General features: G+C 38.1%; 1 protein-coding gene across 1 annotated transcript in view; it reads left to right on the top strand.

The window, feature by feature from the left end:
• Window positions 1-3,881: 3,881 nt before the first annotated feature.
• The window catches only part of CARNMT1 (carnosine N-methyltransferase 1), a 41,540-nt gene continuing 22,965 nt past the window's right edge, over window positions 3,882-22,456 (top strand). The window contains exons 1-3 of the mRNA XM_061132492.1: window positions 3,882-4,138; window positions 10,894-11,089; window positions 11,916-12,079. Coding sequence (XP_060988475.1) covers window positions 3,897-4,138; window positions 10,894-11,089; window positions 11,916-12,079 — 602 coding nt within the window. The 5' untranslated portion in view covers window positions 3,882-3,896. The remainder of the gene's footprint in view (window positions 4,139-10,893; window positions 11,090-11,915; window positions 12,080-22,456) is intronic.

Raw genomic sequence — 22,456 nt, 5'->3', positions numbered from 1 at the left:
CCGGGAAATCCCATGGACAGAGAAGCCTGGCGGGCTATAGTCCAAGGGGTTGCAAAAGAGTCAGATGCAACAGAGTGACTGAGGACACATGCATGTAAATTTGTTGGTAGAACTGGAAAACTAAGCGATTATTAGTGTGTTTTGGATATTAATTCTTTGATGTTAATTGACATCTGGATGAAAACATTCCAAAACTTTCAGCCAAAGGACTCTATTTTTTTTTTTTTTTTTTGGTTGGGAGATTCCTGTAAGAGAAACTCATTGCCAAGAAGTTAGAAAGAGGAAGTCTTAAGAAAAGTGTTTTAAAAGGTAAAACATATATTATAAAGAGCTAAAAGGAGAGAAAACATTTATTAAGCCAATATACCAGGCATTTTCACTCTTTATCTCATTTATTTCTCCCAATGGCCCTGTATTAAGGGTACTATTATATCCATTTTAGAACTGTCTAAACCTCAATACGGTCTAAACCTCAAGTAGCTTTTTAAACAGATCACACTTACTAACTGGCAGAGCAAAAAGGAGAAGTCCATGCTTCTATTAGCTTTTGGCTGCCTTTAGCTCAGTGCAAGAGGTAAAGGAGGGAACAACACATTTGTTGGAAAGAATGAATGAATAAATGTACTTCAGCTCTGCTCTTTACGTGTCCCTGCATAAGGCAATTAATTTTCTGAGCCTGTCTTCATTTTTTAAAGCTAATTATTTAAAACATTTATTTAGTTTTGATTGCATGAGGTCTTTGATGCTGCACAGGCTTTCTCGAGTTATGGCGAGTGGGGGCCACTTTCTAGTTCTGGTGGGCAGGCTTTTCATGGCGGTAGCTTCTCCTGTTGCTCTTTGTGGGCTCTAGGCATGCAGGTTCAGTAATGTAGTGCAGGGGCTTAGCTGCTTTGAGGCATGTGGGATTTTCTCAGACCAGGGATTGAACGAACCTGTGTCCCCTGCATTAGCAGGTAAATTCTTAACCACTGGACCACTAGGGAAATCCTCTTCATTTGTTAAAGGAAGATAACAAGACTTCCTTCACAGAAATGAGGTAAGGAACAAATAAGGTGATACAATAGGGAAAAGGAAAATATAAAATATTAAATGTTAGGTAATGTCAGCTACAAATTGGCACTTGCCATGGGTGTTTGTTATCTAACACTTACAAGGATTAAATCATGTGTTGCTGCAGCTGCTGACCTTTAACGGTCCCTGAAGGAGTTCAGGGTGGAGAGGAAAAAGCAGGCACTCTGTCTGTGCTCGGGGAAGCACTGGCAGGACAGATTTCAGATAGTTAGATATTCTAAGGAGTTGGTTTATGAGCCCAATTCTTATACTTCCTCATATCTAGAAGAGCACCAAAATCCTTCATGGTAACAACTGTTTCTCATGACTAGCTAAATGACTAGCTAAATGAGACTAACAGAAACGGTCTACCCAAAGTATATGCTTGATTGCATGCGCTCCGCCTTTACCATATATACCGACCCTTCCCCTTACCTCTTTGGAACAGATTCTCAGAGCAAAATGGGGTGCTGTCTCCTGGGCTGCAATACTCACTTTGCCCCAAATAATACTTAACTTCAAATCCTCACATTGTGCATTTTTTAAGTTGACAGTAGTGTGATACAAGTAACAAATTGATACATATAATTTGTGTGTACAAATGAAAACAGCTGGAGAAGGGCATGGCAACCCACTGCAGTAGTCTTGCTTGGAGAATTCCACGGACAGAGGAGCCTGGTGGGCTCCACGGGTCACAAAGAGTCGGACACGACTTTTCACTTTCATTCACTGGAGAAGGAAATGGCAACCCACTCCAGTGTTCTTGCCTGGAGAATCCCAGGGACGGAGGAGCCTGGTGGGCTGCCATCTATGGGGTCGCACAGAGTCGGACACGACTGATGCGACTTAGCAGCAGCAGCAGCATACATAACTTCCAAGCACCAGACCCTAAGAGAAATGGTACTGCATAGAAAAGTTGGAAAAATAAGCAAGAAATTTATACACACACACACACATATATTTATATATATATTATGGGGTGGTTAGTTTTTTTTTATATACCCACTGCTTTATCTCTTTATTTATTTATGGCTGCACTGGGTCTTCCTTGCTGCACACAGGCTTTCTCTGGTTGCAGAGAATGGGGGCTACTCTATAGTTGTGGTGTGCAGGCTTCTCATTGCTATGGCTTCTCTAGTTATAGAGCACAGGTTCTAGGCTGCAGGCTTTGAACTTGTGGCTAGCAGGCTCTAGAGGTGTGGGATTCAGTTGCTCCTTGGCATATGGAATGTTCCCTGACCAGGGATTGAACCCATGTCCCCTGCCTTGGCAGATGGGTTCCTATCCACTGCACCACCAGGGAAGTCTCCAAGAAATCGATATATTTATCTGAAAGGGGATATGGGCGGTTAGCGACAGGGTAAAGAAACCACATTTGTAACCTTTGCATTTCCCTTTTTAATTTTGAACCATGTGTTACTGCGTTGCTATTCAAAGAAATAGACTTTAAACTTTATAAAAACATTATATAGAAATGTAGCATTTCTATATGTAATATGTAACATTTCTATATGTTATTAACATAGAATAACCACAGTACTTTTCACTGCCTTTTTTTCAATTACTAAATTATGAAAATTAAGCCACTTCATTTTCAACATGATAACATCTTTTTACCAGAATTTGTGGCCCCAGGGCAAGTTTGTTGTTGTTGAGAATGAAACAGTCTTACCATTATTTTGAAGTGCTTCCCTGATGGTTCAGAGGTAAAGAATCTGCTCGCATTGCAGACGATGGGGGGAGGGGGGTGCGGGGTGGGGGAGGGGGAGATGCTGGTTCTATCCCTGGGAGGTAAGATCCCCTGGAGAAGGAAATGGCAAATGTTCCAGTATTCTTGCTGGGACAATCCCAGGGACAGAGGAGCCTGGCGGGCTATGTAGTTCATGGGATCGCAAAGTGGGAGATGCGACTGAGAAGGCACGCACCATTATTATGAAAGACTAATTTCCTCGATGGTAGATTAAATTGAGTGGAATGAGTTATTTTCTAAGAATAACACTAAGTGCAGGTAGGGCAGCCGTTTTGTTCCTGAGTTCACAGAGAAATGGAGAGAAAAGTGAACGAAGAGTTAGTGGTTAACTCTGACCTTGCTATGGGGTACCATTAGTCGTGCACCGCTACGGCTCCCGAGAGCTTTGGCGGTCTTCCAAAGCGCGTGTACTAAATAGGGTCCTGAATTTTTCCTAATCTGCTGCCATGACCAGTCCAGGGTGGGATTAGGACTTTCCTAGGTCCCCAAACACTGGAAAGATGACAGTATCCCTCTCTCTTTATGCAATTAAAGATAGAAATTCACTTAAGAAATTAAAAGTTAAATTAGGGTGAATGAAAGGCCTTCCTTCTAGACTTTCTGAAATAAAAGTGCAGAATAAATTCATCAAAGCTGAACTTTTTTCCTGCATTTTCTTTCCTTTCCAATATGTTAAAAAGTCTGTTCCACCATCCAGAACTCGCAGGCTCTAAAGCCGGAACCACGCGGCTCCCCTAAGTGGCCAGCCCTAACCCACCAGCAATCTCCTTCGCCCCACCCATCTGGCACTTAGCCCCGCCTACTTCACGTGTCGCCGTGACGTCAGCACGCCGTCGCAGAAGCCTGGCATCAAATGAGCGCAGGTGGCTGCGGTCCTTCGTTGGGCTCTCGAATGCGCAGGCGCTGTCGTTCCGGGAGCTCTGAAGACCTGGCGGAGCCCGGCGCGGATGGAGGCCTCAGGGCGGCGGGGGCGGAGCGCGCCGCGAGCGGGGGGCATGTCCGCGGCGGGCGCCGTCTAGAGGAAGGCCGAGCAGCCACCACCACGCTTTCAGTCGCGGCGAGACGCAAGCGAGCCAGGCTGAGGGCCGCGGCGGCGATGCAGCGACGGCGGCGCCCACCGCCGCCGGCCTCTCAGCTGCCGGAGGGCTGCGGGGGAGGCGGCGGCGGCCGCGGGGGAGGCGGCGGGAGCGAGGAGGTGGAAGTGCAGTTCTCCGCCGGGCGTTTGGGCTCCGCCGCGGCAGTTTCGGCGCCGGCGGCCGCGCGCAGTACGGAGGAAGAGGAGGAGAGGCTCGAGCGCGAGCACTTCTGGAAGATCATAAATGCCTTCCGCTACTACGGGTAAGGAGCCCGTGGCGGACCCCGGCTCAGCCCGTCGGGGCGCCAGCCGCTTGCGGCGGACCGGCCGGACGCCACGCCTCCGGGGCGTCGGAACCGGGCCGCCTGAGCTGACCTCCGGGCCCCCGAGTCATCTCGCACCACCTTAGCCCCTCCCGGCCCAGCACACCCGCGTGTCTGCCGCGCCGTCTGCTGCTCAGCCTCATGTCTTCTGACCTCAGGATCAGATTATCCCTCTTGCCTTCCATCCCTCGTTAAAGGTTTGGCCTTGAGGCCCGTGGGGATGACCGGAAAAGTGCTGTAAGAATTTCAGATAGAAGATGTTGATGGTAAAATCGTCCAGTGCTGGGCATGATTTGTTTGTGTTGTCGATGTCCTCCAAACTGAACAGACGGAGAGCCCAAGTTCACCTACACGTGGGATGCTGTAGGACATTTTTCCCCAAACTGTTGCCAGTTCTTGTTGAGGGCAGCATTAAGATCCCCCGGCCCTCCCCGCCCCAGCACCCCCTCCCCCGCCCCCCCGGCGCTGTGAGCGCACAGGCACTTGTGGTCCCCTATCCCCACCCCCCATTTGGCGCGGGGAACGCACAGGCACTTTTGTGGTGAGTCAGTGAATGATGCCACTCGGTGTCTTTAACTGGTGGGTGAAATTAAGGTCGCAGATAGTCCGGATGTTCTAAAATTTGCAAATTTTTAGGGAGGGAAATGAGAAAACACTGTAGGAGCCGCCTTTATGATCTTTTCTGCAAATATGTATCGATTTCTCACTGGATTGGGCATCGTGGTAGGATTTTTAAACTTCCTAACTTGCACTTTCTTATAAATAAATCTAAAAGTAGCTTAGTCACAAACTTGTAATTACAAGATCTGAAGGGGACTTAAAACAACTGGGTTTTCAGGTAAAGAAAGCACTTTTATTCGTATGAGGGATGAGTCCACCGACCACTGTGTTCTGAGTCTGCATTTGGAATCAGATAGATGTGACCTCCTACTCAAGTAAAACTGTTCCCTTAGATGGGCTCCTACTGTGCTTTATGCAAATTTTTTAATATTGCTTGACTGACCTCCTCAAGGGCAGGGACTGATCCTTATTTATTTTTATGTCACCAGTGCCTGGCGTTTTGTTGGAACTCTATTTTTAACGGGACGAGTAGTAGCAAAGAAGTACATTTGTCATTCCCAGATAGTCTGTCAAGTTTGTAACTGATGGTTAGTTTGTTACTATTCTGAATTTCAAAACTTGCTTAATAAAAGCTTTTTTAGACTCTGATTACATTTGTGACATGAATTTTTGAGGTTGAAAGATCTTGATGAAATAATTTACTAATTAAACCCAGGCGTATGAACCATGGACCACACTACTTACGGAGCTCTGAAGGGAATTAGTAGTACGGGGATTTTTATTAGTTATCAACAGAGGGAGAAAGACAGACAACCAGAGAATTGAATTTGTTGTAAGTATTATGTCTGGAAGAACCACACAGGGAGAGGAAGAAGCTGACATTAGGTAGCTCAAAGTGGTAGGTATAGAAAAGTCTGGTATATATATATATATTTTTTTTTTACACGTCCGTTTATTAAACAAGAACTCCTTCATGACAATATTTATTAGCGATTAGTGTTGAGAAAATTATTTCCCTCTACATACAAAAATACAGATTTGAACACTATGAAAACAATCAGGACAAGTACCGTGAAAAAATTGGTCCTTCAAAAGAAAGAAGGGGAAAAGTCTGGTATATTTTAATGTTGAAAAATGTAGAAAGAATATTGGGAAATGTCCTGGGACTGTAGTAGACACAGCTGAAATGTGTGTTTGTATATTAGGCGTAGTAGGTATTAGGACTACTTTAGAATTGATATTTATGATTAAGTATCAGCTGGGCCTTTTTGTGGGGGAGGGCAAGGGATTTTGATCTGAAACTAGTAGGACCCAAGTGTGGTAATACAGAAAAGGACAGTGTGTGTGTGTTCAGGTGGTTGTGATACTGTTTCCTACACTCTTCTCCCTCTTCTGTAGCAGTTCAGTGTGAGATCGAGGAAAATTTCATTTTTTACAACAATCCTTTTTATTTGTATGTACTCAAAGAAAAAAATGGAAATCCCTTATACTAAAAATAGTATACAGTTAAACATATATTTAGAATTATGGAAAGGATTGTGTTGCAGAAAACACTGAATTATTACTTTGCAACATTTTATAATCTCACAGACCTATACTGCCCAATATAATAGCCACTAATCACATCTGGCTGAATTTAAGCTTAAATTAATTAAAATGTAGTAAGATTTACAGTTCGTCTTTTCAGTCTAGGTAGCCATATTTCAGGTGCTCAGTAGCCACATGTGGCTATTGTCTGCTGTCTTGGACAGTGCAGATGTAAGCCTTTCCATCATTGTAGTAAGTTCTTAGGGACAGTCCTATTCTAGACTGTTAGCAGGTACATCCAGATATTGGAGAACTGGGTTTTACTGCTCACTGTCTTTTCGTCAGGATATAGGAGATTTAGATAAAGGTCGTGAGGCAAGAAGTGTGTTCTGATTAATATTTTCTCTTTCCAGTGGCTTTCAATTTTGTACTTTCTACAGATTTTGCTTAGATGACATAGTCTCACTAAGGTAAAATGATTATAGCATTGTACTGAATAGCAAAAAATGTTAGCCTTAAGTTACCACTTTTGTTATAAATGGAGATACCGACTGATATAGGATATGCTACATTTGAAATATCAAAGGTCTGGTCAGAAATGTCCTACTTTTAGAAATAGCAGTTAGGTGGGATCTTAAACACTGAGATGCAGAGCTCATGGGGGAGGAAATGGCAGCCCACTCCAGTGTCCTTGCCTGGAGAATCCCAGGGACGGCGGAGCCTGGTGGGCTGCCGTCTATGGGGTCACACAGAGTCGGCCGAGACTGATGCGACCTAGCAGCAGCAGCAGCAGCAGAGCTCATTTTTACAGGTGAGGGCGTAGGCATTTAAATAAGTAAGCAACTTGCACAGGATTGTCCAACCAAATTGTGGTAGAGTCTGGCCTGAAATCTAAGAGCATTAACTAAAAATTTACCCTGTATTAGTAAGCAGTGATGCTAGTGAGACAGTTTCAACTTTGGGTATTTAATAAATATTTAAAATGGGTTGAGACACTCTGCTGAATAGATATGTTTCCCTGTTTGAAATTCTAGAACAGTTCAACAGGAGCGGAGGAATGGGTCTGTGACTCTTGGCCAGATCTATCATTGGACCCACTCTTATAAAAGGTGACTGAGTCAGAGTTGGGGTCACTGCCTTGTAGAGGGAGCTTGAGGTAGGGATACACTGGAGGAAATATAGCCACTGACCCTACTTTCTCCTCTGAGGTACCCAAGGATGTGGCCTCTTAATGCTGACTCAGTTCAGAACCAAGGAGAGTCTGAAGGTTGTAAAACATTCCTTTAAAACAGGGTTGGCTCTTTTCTTAAAGAGCCAGGCAATGAATATTTTAAACTCTGAGAGCTAGGTGGTCTTTGTTAAAGCTGTAGGCCTGTGTGCTTGTGTGAAAGCAACCACAGGTAGGGTGTGAAGGAATGAGCATAGCTGTGTTCCAGTAGAACTCTTTACAAAAGCAGGCCAAGTAGCCAGGAGGTCATAACTTGTCTGCCGCTGTCTTAAGCACGTCGGTGATGTAAGCATTTACAGAAGAGCCAGTTAAATTAGCCCCAGTTAAAAAATCCCACAGACAGAGGAGCCTGGCAGGCTGCAGTCTATGGGGGTCACAAAAAGTCAGGCACGACTGAGTGACTTAACATGCTTGCATGCACAAAAGGATTCTGGTCATCTTGATCGTGTGAGCTGTGAGTAGAGGCATTTTAGGATGACTTGTTAGTTTCTGACTTGGTGGATGTATGGTGTACCATTGATCAACAGCAGCCATTTAGGAAGAAGTACACATTTCTTTGGTGGGACATGTGCTAAGTTCAGGTTGGGAATGCTGAGTTTTGAGGTGTGCTCAGAGGGAGATTGTAGGGCATCCAGGGCCAAGGAATTCAAGGAAGGAGTTACTATGAGACTCTTTAACCTGTTGACAGTAAATTATAAATGGTTGCAGCTCTGCTGTTTGCTGACTTTAAGTAGTTCCTTGGTGTCACACTCTACTGATAGCATTGTCAATTGATACAGTTTTTCTGAAAATCAGTTTGTTTCAAGAACTTTACACATTCTTACCTTTTCTGATGTGGTAATTCTTTTGGGAATTTGTGGTAATTTTTTTCCCTCTAGAATATAGATAGATTTTGAATACAAAAAGTACATTGTGTAGTCAGGTAAAAGTATCTAGATGCCCAATATTTGGGAAATAGCTAAGTAAATTTTCGTTGTGTAAGATGGGATGATGAGCAGTCCTTTTAGTCGTTTGTCATGTAGTCGTTTGAGAACTTTTTTTCTGCCCTGGGAAAATTATTTTGATAAGGATGAAGAATTTCAAGTGTTTGTAAAACTTTAATATCCATGTGAGTCATTTGATGATCTTGTTAAAAGGCAGATTACATTTCAGTAGGTCTTGCATGGGACGGTGATTCTCCACTTCCAACCACTTCCAAGTAACATGCTGCATTTTTGACTAGAAAGGTATTAGATTACTTTGTCTTAAACAACAGCGATAGAGCAGAAATATGCCAAAGAGTTAGAAGTGCTTACCTCTAGAAGAGGAATTATTAGGAACTTACCCCCCACTGAGTATTTTTACTGCTCTGTATTTTTCATATTTTCACTATGTATACATTAATTTTATAAATTAGATATACCTCCTATATTTGAGCTCTAATTATGTTTTAGGCACTGGGCTAAGTGTGTAGTATGCATTATTTTGTTATCATTTTGGTGAAGTGTGTTAGGTAGGCAGAGGGATATACTGGTATTTGCCTCATGGAGTTTTATAGTGACTTGGTTTAGTGCCTGACACTTACTAAATCTCAATAAGTCATAGCTTCTATCATTATCATCATTGTTATATATTCCTTGTTCATGTGGATGAGGCAGTTTAGGCACAGAGAAAGGAAGTAACTTGCCAAGAGTCACATAGCGAATAGGTAGCATAACCTGGATTTCAGTCCAGATCTGTTGGACTCCAGAGGTCACTATTAGACTGTCTCCAGGGGTTATTAAAAAAAAAAGAAAAAGCAGCAACAATTGGTGCAACCACTGCCAACTCCAGTTTACATTATCCCTAACCGCCCTCAGAATACCACCACGCACAGTCTTCTAAAAATGTGACCAGGTTTTTGCATACGTTTTGTCAAGGGTTTCTTCAGAATCTCCTTAGATGGGACTGTTCAGAAATTAGACACTGATTTGACATAAGAAGATAAAAATGAGAGAATTATCTGGATGACTAGAGGGATTCACACAACCAAATGAAAAAGAATATTTTTCATTTCCATTTAGTACTGAGTAAATGCCATGAACGTTTAAAAGAAACACATCATGCATTTATGTATTTGTTTATTTGTATATGTAAAATGTAAAGAATGATGTAGTGAACATCTATCACCCAGTTTAAAAAAAGAACAATATCTTATCATTTTCCCCTCAAAGGACATTTTTCTGAATTTTCATTTCCTTGCTTTCCTTGTAGTTTTTCTACGTATGTTCAGTCCCTACAATATATTGCTTATTTTTATATAAGATGAAATTTGTACATTATGTATTTTTCTGCAACTTGCTTTTTTCCAACAAATATTTTGTTCCTGAGTTTTATCCATTTTATTGTGTGTAGCTGTATTTATTGATTGTATTCTGTTGTACAACTATATTGTATTTTCTTTGTTCAGTCTATTGGAGATGGACTTTCTGGGTTGTTTCCAGATTTTTTTCTTGTTATTTCTTGCAGTGCTGTGATGAGACTTATTCATGTGTCATGTGCCCATTTGCAAGAGTTTCTTGATTTTGTGTCTAAGGTGTGTATGATTGTTAGGTCATAGGGAGTGTGCATATTTTTACTAGGTAATGCTAAATTTTCTGAAGTGGTTGTACTAATTTATGCACCCACCATCAATCAGAATATAAATATTTTAAATCTTCCAAATTTTTACCAATATTTCATATAGTCGTTTAAATTTTGCCCATCTGTCTGACTGATGTAAAATGATATTTCATTGTGAGTGTAATATATAACTTAGAAATGATGTTCCTTTTAGGTTTTATAAATTGGTTGTCTTCAGAGTGACCTTTAGAGTTATCTGGAAATTGTTGTGAATGTTGTTGTATAAAAAGCTATAGAATTTCAGTTTTTCATTTGTTTACTACTTTTGTGGCATGTAAGATCATTTACAATATTTTTAAAAAGTTCAACTTGGTTGACTCAATAATTTTAAAACACAGTTTGTGTGTATTCTGATTTTAGAGCAGCATTCTGCTACTTGATGGATAAATCTAAAGCATTCAGCTGTTTTGCTGAAAACCTTTTTTGGAAATTGAAATCATAAAAATAAACTTATTGTGCATTAATCCTCTTTATGTTTGCTTTTTTTCCTCCCTTCTAATTGATGCAGATGTTTTAAACTATTGGTCTTTTGTTTAGTTGCTTACAGAGTTTGTAATATGATGTCAACATAGAAAACTTCATAAGTCAATATCCTTTAAAAAACTGAAAGGTTGTAAATGGCTGGACAGTATACATTTTAGGGAAATAATCTGTACAGGAAGACAACCTTAAAATATTTTAAGATTGGCCTCTGGTGAGAATTCTTTTGCCAATTAAAAAAACACCTTTTATGTTTTAGCACCAGTATGCATGAGCGAGTGCACCGAACAGAAAGACAGTTTCGATCACTCCCAGCTAATCAACAGAAACTACTTCCTCAGTTTCTTCTTCACTTGGACAAGATCCGGAAATGTGTTGATCATAATCAAGAAATACTACTGACCATTGTGAATGATTGCATACATATGTTTGAAAATAAAGAATATGGAGAAGATGTATGTGAAATTTTGTTCTCTTTGTTTTTATTTTAGGATTTAATCTCTATATTTTGAGATCTTTCTGGATTTCGTTTCTGTAATTTTGCACAGCTCATTTGCTCTACTGGGAGAATATTTTCACTTATTATGTTCAGTCCCTTTTATTAGGCTTGATAGCGCAGTATACCAGAAACTGGATTTGTTGGCAGATTTTTTTTTCCCCCCTCAACATACTAAGATAATTGTTGGCATTTTGATACACTTTTCACATAGTGTTCTGACTATTACAGCATGTGGAGTTAGTGACTTATATTTTTTTATAAACAATTTTACTAGCTATGTAAAATTAATTCACCTTGATATTTTCAGAATCATATCTATTGATATTCATCTTTTACTTTAAAAAATTAATTTTTACTTATAACTCTCAAGGGACTGGCAGAAATAGGAGCTCAAGTCCTTTTTGTATCCACAGGGTAGATACAGTTGGGCCACTTGAGCCTGTCCATGCTGTCCCATGAGTGACCTGAAGGAACTTTCTTCCCTCTCTTACAGTTTGGTCTCCATAGCAGTCCAGTTCCGATCCTCTCCTGAGTACAGGTTGCTTAGTTAGATGGTGGCTTCATGATTAATGGGTCATAATTTATTGAGGGTAGAAGTGAGACCACCAAACTCTTTTCATTTAGGATCTCAAGCTGCACCTGAACTCAGGTTGAGGTGAGAGGCTAGTGATTTACCCTCTAAACCATCTATAAGGGATCTTTATAGCATGATTATTTAACTGTAACCATATGCAAGAGTGATTACTTTCTGAAAAACTAATTGATTTCTGTTTTTTAAACAGGGGAATGGAAAGATTATGCCAGCATCTACGTTTGACATGGATAAGTTAAAATCCACATTGAAACAGTTTGTGAGAGACTGGAGTGAAACTGGGAAAGCAGAAAGGGATGCCTGCTACCAACCAATCATTAAAGAAATTTTAAAAAATTTCCCAAAAGAGAAATGGTAAATAGTATCTTGCTTTTTAACCAATTTCTTTAAGCTATGTAAGCACTGAGTTTCTCTGAGAGAAATTTCACAGCCTTGATTCATTTTCACAGTTGTTGTGTGCCTGTATTTTTTCATGTGTTGGTGTGTGTTGTTATATGTGCAGTTCTTGGGTGCTTCATCTGTGTGAGATTGCAGTTAATGTTTTGAATAATTATTGTTTTAGCACTATGGGAAATTATCTAGAAATTAAATAATGGTTAGATGGAATGTTCGTTATCAATGATATCTATCCTTTTATAATTTACTTTATGGCAGAGTGAAAAGCTCTAGGCTATTTTAATTTTTCTCTTTATGGCATATGTGTATGCAAATGAGCGATCTACAGCTCAGAGAAGAGATTCTTAACTTTTTTATGCCATGAAAACTTTGAACAGTCTGAAGCCCATATTTTCTTTTTCAGTAAAACATTTCTAAATAATTAAAGTGACATACGTAGGATTGCAAAGAAACCAGGTATTTTGAAATATGGTTATCAAAATGCTTAAGCAAGCTTGTGATATAACCTGCTTTTTTTATCATGTATCACATTAAATAAGTCTTAAAAGGAGATTTTAATAGATTTTGAAAATACCTGAATACTATATGTTATTTTGAGAATCTCAACAGCTAATATGAAGTGAAAATATATATAATTTCTGTTGGTGATAAAGTCACGGGTACTTCTAAAGCTACTGTTGTTTGTTGGCTGCATTCACAGTTGATAGAAACATATCAGTTAAAGGCTAATGAAATTAAAATATAATTTTTTTTTCACCCGCTTGTAGGTATAGTGAATTCTTTCCATAGACCTCTTTGGTCCATGGATCCCAGGTTAGGAACCTGACTCAGAGGTTCTCTCTTTAAAGAGAACCAATGGATGGAGTTCAGTCTAGGATCTTTGAGGAAAGAAAACCTCCTTTTCCTCATCTTCCCCTCTTTGTTGATTGACATCTTTAAGTTTAGATGTATCTGTTCAGAAATTTTAATACATATGCGTATGTCCCTTCTCTTTTTTGCAAACATTTTATTTTGAAATAAGTTCAAAGTTACCCAAGAAGTTGTATGAATTGTATAGAGAGCTCCCGTGTATTTTTCACCTAAATTCACCAATTCTTAGCATTTTACATTTGCTTTTTTGTTTCCTTTTCCTACTTCCCTTCATTCTTCCCTCTTTTATGTGTTTATCCACGGCAGTACATATACACAATTATTTAAACTATTTGAGACGTCAGTTTGTATTATATCATGTTTTTTACTGCTTATTATTTGAGCTTTTTCTTAAGAACAACGATATTCTCTTACATAAACCCAGTGCAGTCACCAGATTGAAGAAATTTAAATTTGAATACTGTCTTCTTATCTATGGTCTATATTTAAACTTCACAAATTATCCTGATAATGTCCTCTGTAATACTTATTTTTCTGTTCAGTCTAGGATCCAGTCAAGGATGTTAGGTTTAATTCTGATGTCTTAGTCTTTAATCTGGAAGAGTTCCTTGGTCTTGTTTTTTTTTAACTTTCATGACATTGACATTTTTGAAGAATATGAGGAAGTAATTTTATAGAATATTCTTCAGTTTGACATTGTCTTAGGCTTCTTCATGGTTAGGTCTAGATTGTGTGTCCTCCCTCAAAATAATACAGAGTTGATATTGTATCCTTTTCAGGATATTACGTTCAGAGATATGCAATGTCTGTTAGTCCCTCATTGATTTTAATCAAGATGTTATTTGGTTCTTCCCACTATTTAGTTACTGTTTCTCTTCTTGCAACTAATAAGCAGTTGTTGAGGAGATACTTTGAGACCATGCAGTTAGTATCCTGCTCCTTTGCAAATCCTCTCCCTCCTAAAATTGTCATCCATTGAATCTTGCATGAACTAACCTTGTTATGATGTTTGTGGAATGGTGATTTTCTAACTACAGTTACCAGCATCCTGTTAATATTCTTATCTGTCTATTACAGGGGTGACTCATGGTTCCTATTTATTCAGTAGGTTATAATCCACTACCATTGTTTTTTAAATTTTCTTCTTTAAATTTCCTCAGGTTTGGCCAGTAGGATTCCAGTTGGTTGGTGCCTATGTCCTTTTGGCATGGCATGCTTCAGTTAGTTTTTGGAGCACTTCTTTACTTTCTGGAATAATAAAGACATTTCAGTTCAATCTTGTATCTTCCCTGCTTAAGTCCTGGAGTGGGTATTTTCCCAAGGACCTGGTTCCTTTTAATGTAGAATGGAGTGTAGAGACCAAGATCTGGCACTAGGCATGTCATTGTCCCTAAGATGTCATTGCTTATGGATCAGATAGAACTTAAACACACACCCCAAACACAAGAGATCATGAGTTCATATTGGTACTTTCAATTCTAATCCAACCCTGTTGGATTCCTCCTGTAGCTTTCCCCCATTCTCTCTGTCTCTCAGTCTCTTCCACAGTGAAAAACCTGACTTCTGACATCAGTATATTTGCTTACTCACTCAGTCCTACAATACTTGGGCTTCCCTGGTAGCTCAGATGGTAAAGAATCTGCCTGTAATGTGGGAGACCTGGGTTCGATCCCTGGGTTGGGAAGAAGATCCCTTGGAGAAGGGACTGACTACCCACTCCAGTATTATTGCCTGGAGAAGTCCATGGACAGAGGAGCCTGGCAAGCTACAGTCTGTGGGGTCGCAAAGAGTCGGACACTACTGAGCAACTAACATTTTCTTTTTGTACAATACACACAAAAGTTTCAGAATTGTTACCTCCATATTATAGGAAAAACAAAACTACCAAAAGGAGTTCAGGATTTGCCAGGAAGTATTCTCCCGTCTAAGGATTTTTAATAGAAATATTCTTCACTGTTTACTCAAATTAGCTCCCTTTCAGCCTTCTCACCCTAGGTGTGGTTATATTTTTTTATGTAAAATCTAGTATATTTAGGTTTATTTTTGTTTGCTTTTAGTTTTAGGGTTGTGTGTCCCTGCCTCCTCCCCCATTCCTGTTGGTTTTTTAATATTTTGATTTGTGGACTATCATCTTGACAAAACTATATAAAAAAAGTGATATTCAGAAAAAATGTCATTCATTCCTCTGTCTTTTCTTTACCCCACTCTACCGCATAGGAAATCAGTATTATTGATTTTTCATTTATCCTTCTTCTTTGTGTTTTCTGTCTTTTATGGAGGTAAGTAGGTTATTTTTTCCCCCTCTCTAGGTATCCCGTTTTGTTATACACAAACCGCAGCATAATATATATTTTATTTTGCACTTTGATTTTTTTTCACTTAGTGATACATCCTAAATTAGCTGTATATCAGTTCATGGAGATCTTAATCAATCCTTTTTTTTTTTTTTTTAACAGTTTCAGACTACTTCGATCTCCTATACTTGGTCGTTTAAGTAAAGAAGTTGGCAGTATCTTGCAATTATAATGCTACAGTTAATAACCTTGTGCATGTTTATTTTTGGATTGCTGGAGATGTATCTTTAGTGTAAATTCTTAGATGTGAGATTGCTGCATCTGAAAGGTAGATGTATATTGGTGCAACAAAATACCATAGATTTAATTGCTTAAAACAGCACACATTTATACTATATAGTTTCTGTGTAGGTAGGGATCTGGGCATGGTGTCACTCTGTGTAGGATCTTAAAAGGCTATAAACAAGATATCTGCTGGACTTTGTTCTCATCCAGAGACTTGACTGTAGAAGCATAGACTTGCAAGCTCATGCAGATTGTTGGCAGAATTTGTTTCATGGTGGTTATAGGCCCGGGCTTCTTGCTGACTGAGGGCTAGAAGCTTATCTCAGCTCCTGAAGGTCCCTCACACTCCCTTGGGGGCCTTCACAATTGCTACTTGGACTTCCTCAAGCTAGCAAGAAAGTCTCTAGAGTAAGCAGGCTCTGTTACATTATAAGACTTCATTGAGTGTTTTATAATGTAACACAATCACAGGAGTGACATGTATTGGCGTTGCTCAGCTGGTAAAGAATCTGCCTGCAGTGCAGGAGACCTGGGTTCGATTCCTGTTTTGGGAAGATTCCCCTAGAGAAGGAAATGGCAACCCACTCCAGTATTCTTGCCTGGAGAATTCCATGGACAGGAACCTGGCAGGCCACCGTCCCTAGGGTCGCAAAGAGTCAAGACAGGACTGAGCAACAACACTTTCACTTTTTTCATATGTAAGTATTTATTTCTGGACTCTCTGTTCTATTCCATTGGTCTATATGTCCTTATGCCAGTACCATACTTATTTTAATTTCTATAACTTTGCAAGTTTTGAAGTCAGGAAGTATGATTTGTACATTTTATTCTTTTTCAAGATTATTTTAGTTCTTTGGGGCTCTTTGCAATTTTATATGAATTTCAGAATCAGTTTCTCTATTTGTCTGAAAGAGGCTGTTGGAATATTGCCAGGGATTGTGTTGAATATGTAGATTGTTTCTGATGGTATTGATATCTTAATAATGAATAATGTTTCCCAGGTGGTGCTAGTGGTAAAGAACCCACCTGCCAATGTAGGAGACGTAAAAGGTGTAGGCTTGATCCCTGGGTGGGAAGACCCCTGGAGAAGCGCATGGCAACCCACTCCTTTATTCTTGCCTAGAGAATCCTATGGACAGAGGAGCCTGGTGGGTTATAGTTCATAGGGTTGCAAAGAGTTGGACACACCTGAAGTGATTTAGCACTAGCACTAATTCATGAATATAGGATGTCTTTCCATTTATTTAGGTATTCTTTAATATCTTTCAGCCTTGTTTTTTAAGTTTCAGTATATAAGTTTTCAGTGTAGCATCTCCTTGGTTAGATTTAATTCTAAGTTTTTCATTCTTTTTCATGTTATATAAATGGAACTGTTTTCTTCATTTCCTCTTCTGACTGTTCTTTGCCGATGGATAGAAACAGAACTGATTTTTTTTAATGTGTTTATTTTTATGTGTTGCAACTTTGCTTAATTTGTTTAGTGGCTCTAATAGCTTTCTTGTTGATTCTTTGGGAGTTCCTACATAAAAGATCATCTTGTTTGTGAATAAAGGTAGTTTTTGCCTCTTCCTTTCCCATTTAAATATCTCTGGAAGTACATCCTTATCTAGTTTCTGGTCTTAGAGGGAAAGCTTTCAGTCTTTTACTTTTGAGTGTAATTTTAACTCTAGGTTTTTTATGAATACCCTTTTTTGATATTGAGAAATTTTCCCTCTCTTCTATTTCCTGAGAGTTTTTGTCATGAAAGGATGTTGCATTTGTCAAATGCCTTTTCTATGTCAAATGAAGTGATCTTTTTTTTTCTTTTTCCTATTAATAATTTTCTTTTATTCTTTAAGGCTACCTTTGTTTACTCTAATAAGTGCTACAAGTTATTTTGTTAATTTTTATCAGTGGTCCTACATTAAATATTCTACAACTGTTAAAATCATAATCTAGTCTCATATTTCCTTATTTTTCATACTTTTTATAAATAAATGTTTTCAGTTTAGGGAACTTTTATAAATATTGCTGTTTTCAAAAATCTTAAAGATTCTAGTTGGTATACTCAATGTATGTACTATCTATAAAATAATAGATCATATATTTTACTAGCCTTTGTAAACATAAAGTCCAAGTATTTCTAAATAATCAAAATATCTTTGTTTATGAAAAGTAGATTGTGAGATAAGACTCTTTACAGTTGGAATATACCAAAGTTTGGGTATTTTCGGAAGGCTGAATGCCAGATGCGTATGTCAGCGTAATCTCTAGCACTTTGAATGTGGCTTCATCCCTACCTAGTTGCCATTGAATCACGTGTGTCACCACAGTGCCCTGTCAGCGTAGCGGCGTCGGCCACAGTGAGGGCCACGGCTAAGGCGCTTCAGGGACCAGCGCGAGTGTCATTTTACTGTTACTCACCTGGTGGTAGTGGTGGTGGTAGTATTTTTATCACTGTGGACAGATAAAATGTAGACTGGTGAGAAAAGAATGAATTAACTTTAATGTTTCTAACAGGTTATTTTAATGTAAAAGAATAATTTGAAAATGTTTTAAATAGGTATTTTACAGGATTCAAAATTTTAAAGGTTTCAAAGGATATAGTCTCCTCCCCAGTTACCCATTTCCCTTCTCTGATAGTAATCAATGCTATAAAAGTAGGCAGGGATGTATGAATTTTAAATCAAGAGCATCAAAATATGAAACTTTTTTTTTGTCATTCTGGTACCCAGTGGAAAATGTACATATTTCTTCCTCTGTCATTTTGTTTTGCTTGTTTAATTTAGATTGGTTTCCTTAGAGCATATAAGATGAGTTTTTCAAAAATCCTTAAAAATAAGCTTAACAAAACATAGCAAAGTCTTTATCCGTATTAAAGTCATAACTTTGCCACAAGAAGTAAACTCTAAGTCCTGAAAAAGGGACATGATTGTAGTGCTTCAGAATTCAGGTAAATTCTGCTCAAGTTTGGGTCTCAGATAAAATTTTTAGGATTCTGTTTGTGCCACAGCAAACACCTGTGAATTTGCTATTGTTATACTCAGGCTGAATATCAGTACTGTTTATGTCAGCTAGCCTTTTGATTGTGTTCTTTTCTTTTTGAAATTTCAATAAAGGCCTTTTCTAACAGATCTGTTTGCAAAACATAATATACTTAAATATGCATAAATTAACTATTCTTGTGGTCATTAAAATACTTTTTTCCTGTGTAAGCATATTTGTCTTATCAGTTTGTCCAATTTGTTCCTGTTGAGAATTTTTAAATGTCTAAGTTTACAAGTATAAGCAGCTTTGAAGCTGACAGACTGACATGTGTATTGGGGCCTGTTTGTAAATTAATGAAATGCTGTTTTAGTTGTGCTGAACGCCAGATACCTCAGTTATAATTATTTCAGAAATTTAGTGCTGTGAGTTTATAGTTGCTAAGGAAAGAGAGATTCTTGGGTTCAAGTCCTGTTTGAAATGGGAAATCACAACCATGTAGAATCATATTCTTTTATGAATCCTGAAAACTGCTGGATTGTAGTTTTTAGATCTTAGTTTCATTAACCCAGTCTATTTTAGAAGAATTTGAAGTGTTATTTTGTTTGTGGGTGGTAAATCTATTGTGTCTTTGCCTCTCAGAATATGTCTAACCCTTCAAGAAGACTTTTAAAATCCTTTAAAGATGGCTTTTTCTACTTAGATTAAAATAAAGAATGTAAGTTATAAAAGAATTATTTTCAGCTGAAAGAAACCATTTTATAAGAGCAAATGAAGATTGTCAAATAATGCAAAGGTAGTTTAGAGGCTGAAAATAGATCTCTTTAATATTTTAAGAGATATTAAGATAAAATAAATAAGATAATTAATAATATCTCTTTAACCCAGAAAGCTGAGAGACAAATAAATATTTCAGATTTCTTTCTGATCAAGATCCCAAGTGCCTACATTCCAGGATTTCTGGAAAAACAATTCAAGACAATAACCTAGTAGAAAAATAGTGTAAATAGTAAACAGAAAAAGAAATGTAACATGCTTAATCTCATAAGAAAATGCAAATATAAAAACCATACTAAGATGCCATTTTAATCTACTGCACGAATTTGAAAATTATATAACTTACTGAAGGTATGAGGAAACACATGTTGCTGGTGGAAAAATAAATTAGTAAAATTTAATGGAGGGCAATTTGGTAACATTGAACAAAATTCAGTTTTGATCCTTGCAATTCAGTTTGGGGAAAGCTTTCTACAGATAAACTCCTACATATGGAAATTATTTATGCCAAAGATATTAGCTTTAATGTTATATAACAGGATATTGGAAGCAATCTAAATGTCCTTAATTAGCATTATTATTTTGATACATTATTTTATAGTATTAAATGGACTACTTAGTCATAAAACAGATTAAGAAAGCTCTGTGTACTGATTGGGAAAGAAGTTCAAGGTATATTAAATCAGGAATTGGTAAGCTTTTTCTTAAAGGGCCAGCTCGAAAATATTTTAGGCTTTGTAGGCATTGTGGTCTCTGGCTACTGACTATTTAGCTGTTGTCATGAGAATGTTGCCATAGACAATACATAAATGAATGGGCATGGCTGTGTTCCAGTAAAGCCTTTTTACAAATATAGGTGACTGGCTAGTGGGTTATAGTTGCTGACCCCTGTATTAAATGACAGAAGCAAAGTGATGAACTGGGCATATAAAGAAAGGTATGAATGAAGCACTGAAAGCGCTGAGAAGTGAGTTAAAGCTTTGCCTGGGATATTTGGGAAAAGAAAGACTATAGATAAGGTGATCATTTAAGTGTCTGCAGGTATGTTGGAGCTCTCAAGATTAAGGTGAGAAAGTGTTTTCTGGAATTGATTAGAAGTTGTCTTGGTGATGTACGAAGTTCTTTGTTGGAAGTAGATAACTAAGTTGGGACCATACTTTTGAAGGGACTAGACACTAATTCTGATTTCTAAACCATTTTCTAGTTTGAATAAAGTGTCTCAACATCCATCTCTATTAAACCTTGACATTTTGCCATATTTATTTTAGATCTCTTGTTGTTTATCAGTTGAAACTGCTTTGCAGACCATACAGAGCACATCCTTCTCTCTTTATGGAGATAACAACTAGCATAAATTTGTTATTCTAATCTTAGCTTTCTACATTAGCTACATGTTTATATATACATATATGAATAACACATTGTGTTCTGTATGTTTTAAAAGATCATATAATGGTTTGTGATATCATTTCACAGTTGTTTTTTGCCCAAAATCATGTGTTTATGAGTTGTCTGTATGGATTAGCAGTGTTCAATAGAAATACATTGCAAGTCGCCTGTGTTATTTTAAATTTTCTAGTAGTCACATGAAAAGTGAAACAGGTGAGATTAATAATATACTTTAATAACCCAGTATATCTAAAACATATTAACATATGTTACAGTATACAAGATTTTAATGAGATATTTTACATTCCTTTATACTGTCTTTGAATATTGGCATTTATTTTATACATGTAGCACATTTCAATAGAACTAATCATATTTTAAGTAGTTAGCAGCCACATGTGGGTGGTGGCTTCCACCGTGTGAATTGTGATTGTAATAGAACCAAACCCTTGAAAGTTGTACCTAACACTTACCACCAGGGGTCAGCTACGTGTCATCATGCTGACACACGAAGAAAAAGTATTTTGTGTGTTCGCTTATTTGCAGGTACTGTGCAAAAATTATTCTGTGTACAATAAAGGAAACTTCTCCCAAGAACAGCATTTACTGATGGTAAAATAGCTGGAGAGCAAAGGCTGGTATAAACATGGCCAACCACGGTGCAGCCGTACTCTTTATTCTTGCTTGTCTGGAAGAGCATTGGAAGTTTCCCACTATTATCAGAGGTGTTACATTTGTAGTAAATATATTGCTTATCTATCAATTCAGTTCAATCGCTCAGTTGTGTCCGACTCTGCGACCCCATGGACTGCAGCACACCAGGCCTCCCTGTCCATCACCAACTCCCAGACCCTACCCAAGTTCATGTGCATTGAGTCGGTGATGCCATCCAAACATCTCATCCTCTGTTGTCCCCTTCTCCTCTCGCCTTCAATCTTTCCCTGCATCACTGGCGGAGGGAATGACAAACCACTTCAGTATTCTTGCCTTGAGAACCCCATGAACAGTATGAAAAGGCAAAAAAGATTGCTCATCCATAGTCCAGCCTAATAACTACATACACTTGTTTACTTGCCAGTTTTTTGCTAAGAATCTCAAGCAGGCAACACTTGATTACTGAGGCACATATTAATTATATGGCTCCTGGTTTTCTAAGTTTAAAGTCAGCTCACCGAAAAGGTCTAAACTTAGATTTACATTTCTCATATTTTCATAGAAAATGCCCTAGACTTCATAAAGACTCAGTTGAAAATGCCTTTTAGAAAGCCTTTGTTTTATATACATTGTGATTAGAGACTTTTTCTTGTATGCTGTTAATGTCCCTTATATGAAGACCCAATAGAAAAAAAAATTCTAAGAGCAAAGGTTTGGCAAAAAATTCTCCCATTCATTGCTTGATTCTTGATCAGTTTTTCAGTTCTTAGTTTGTTTTATGTGTTTCCTTTAGTATGTCTACTGAAATCTTTTTTTTCTTAATACAAATAATTGGTAGATCTATAGTAATCTCTACTAACTCTTAAGGTAAGGCTTGCTATATTCTTTATATTCTGTGGCTTTAGGACAGCCTTTCAATAGCAGTTCTATATAGAAACTTTCTGCCACAAGGTAGGAATAGAGTTCTATAAGCTTGATTAGTTCAGGAGTACTTAATAATAGCTGTCAAAAAGCTAACTTTAAGTGAACAAAATATTAGTACTGTTATTAATACAGCTTTCCTTTAAGTTAAGGTTGGCATGATTTCTAATGTCTGCATGGT

The sequence above is a fragment of the Dama dama genome, chromosome 29, assembly GCF_033118175.1.
Source record: "Dama dama isolate Ldn47 chromosome 29, ASM3311817v1, whole genome shotgun sequence".
Classification (NCBI taxonomy): domain Eukaryota; kingdom Metazoa; phylum Chordata; class Mammalia; order Artiodactyla; family Cervidae; genus Dama; species Dama dama.
Note: the sequence above shows the minus strand (reverse complement) of the source record. Positions and strands in the feature narration are given on the sequence as shown.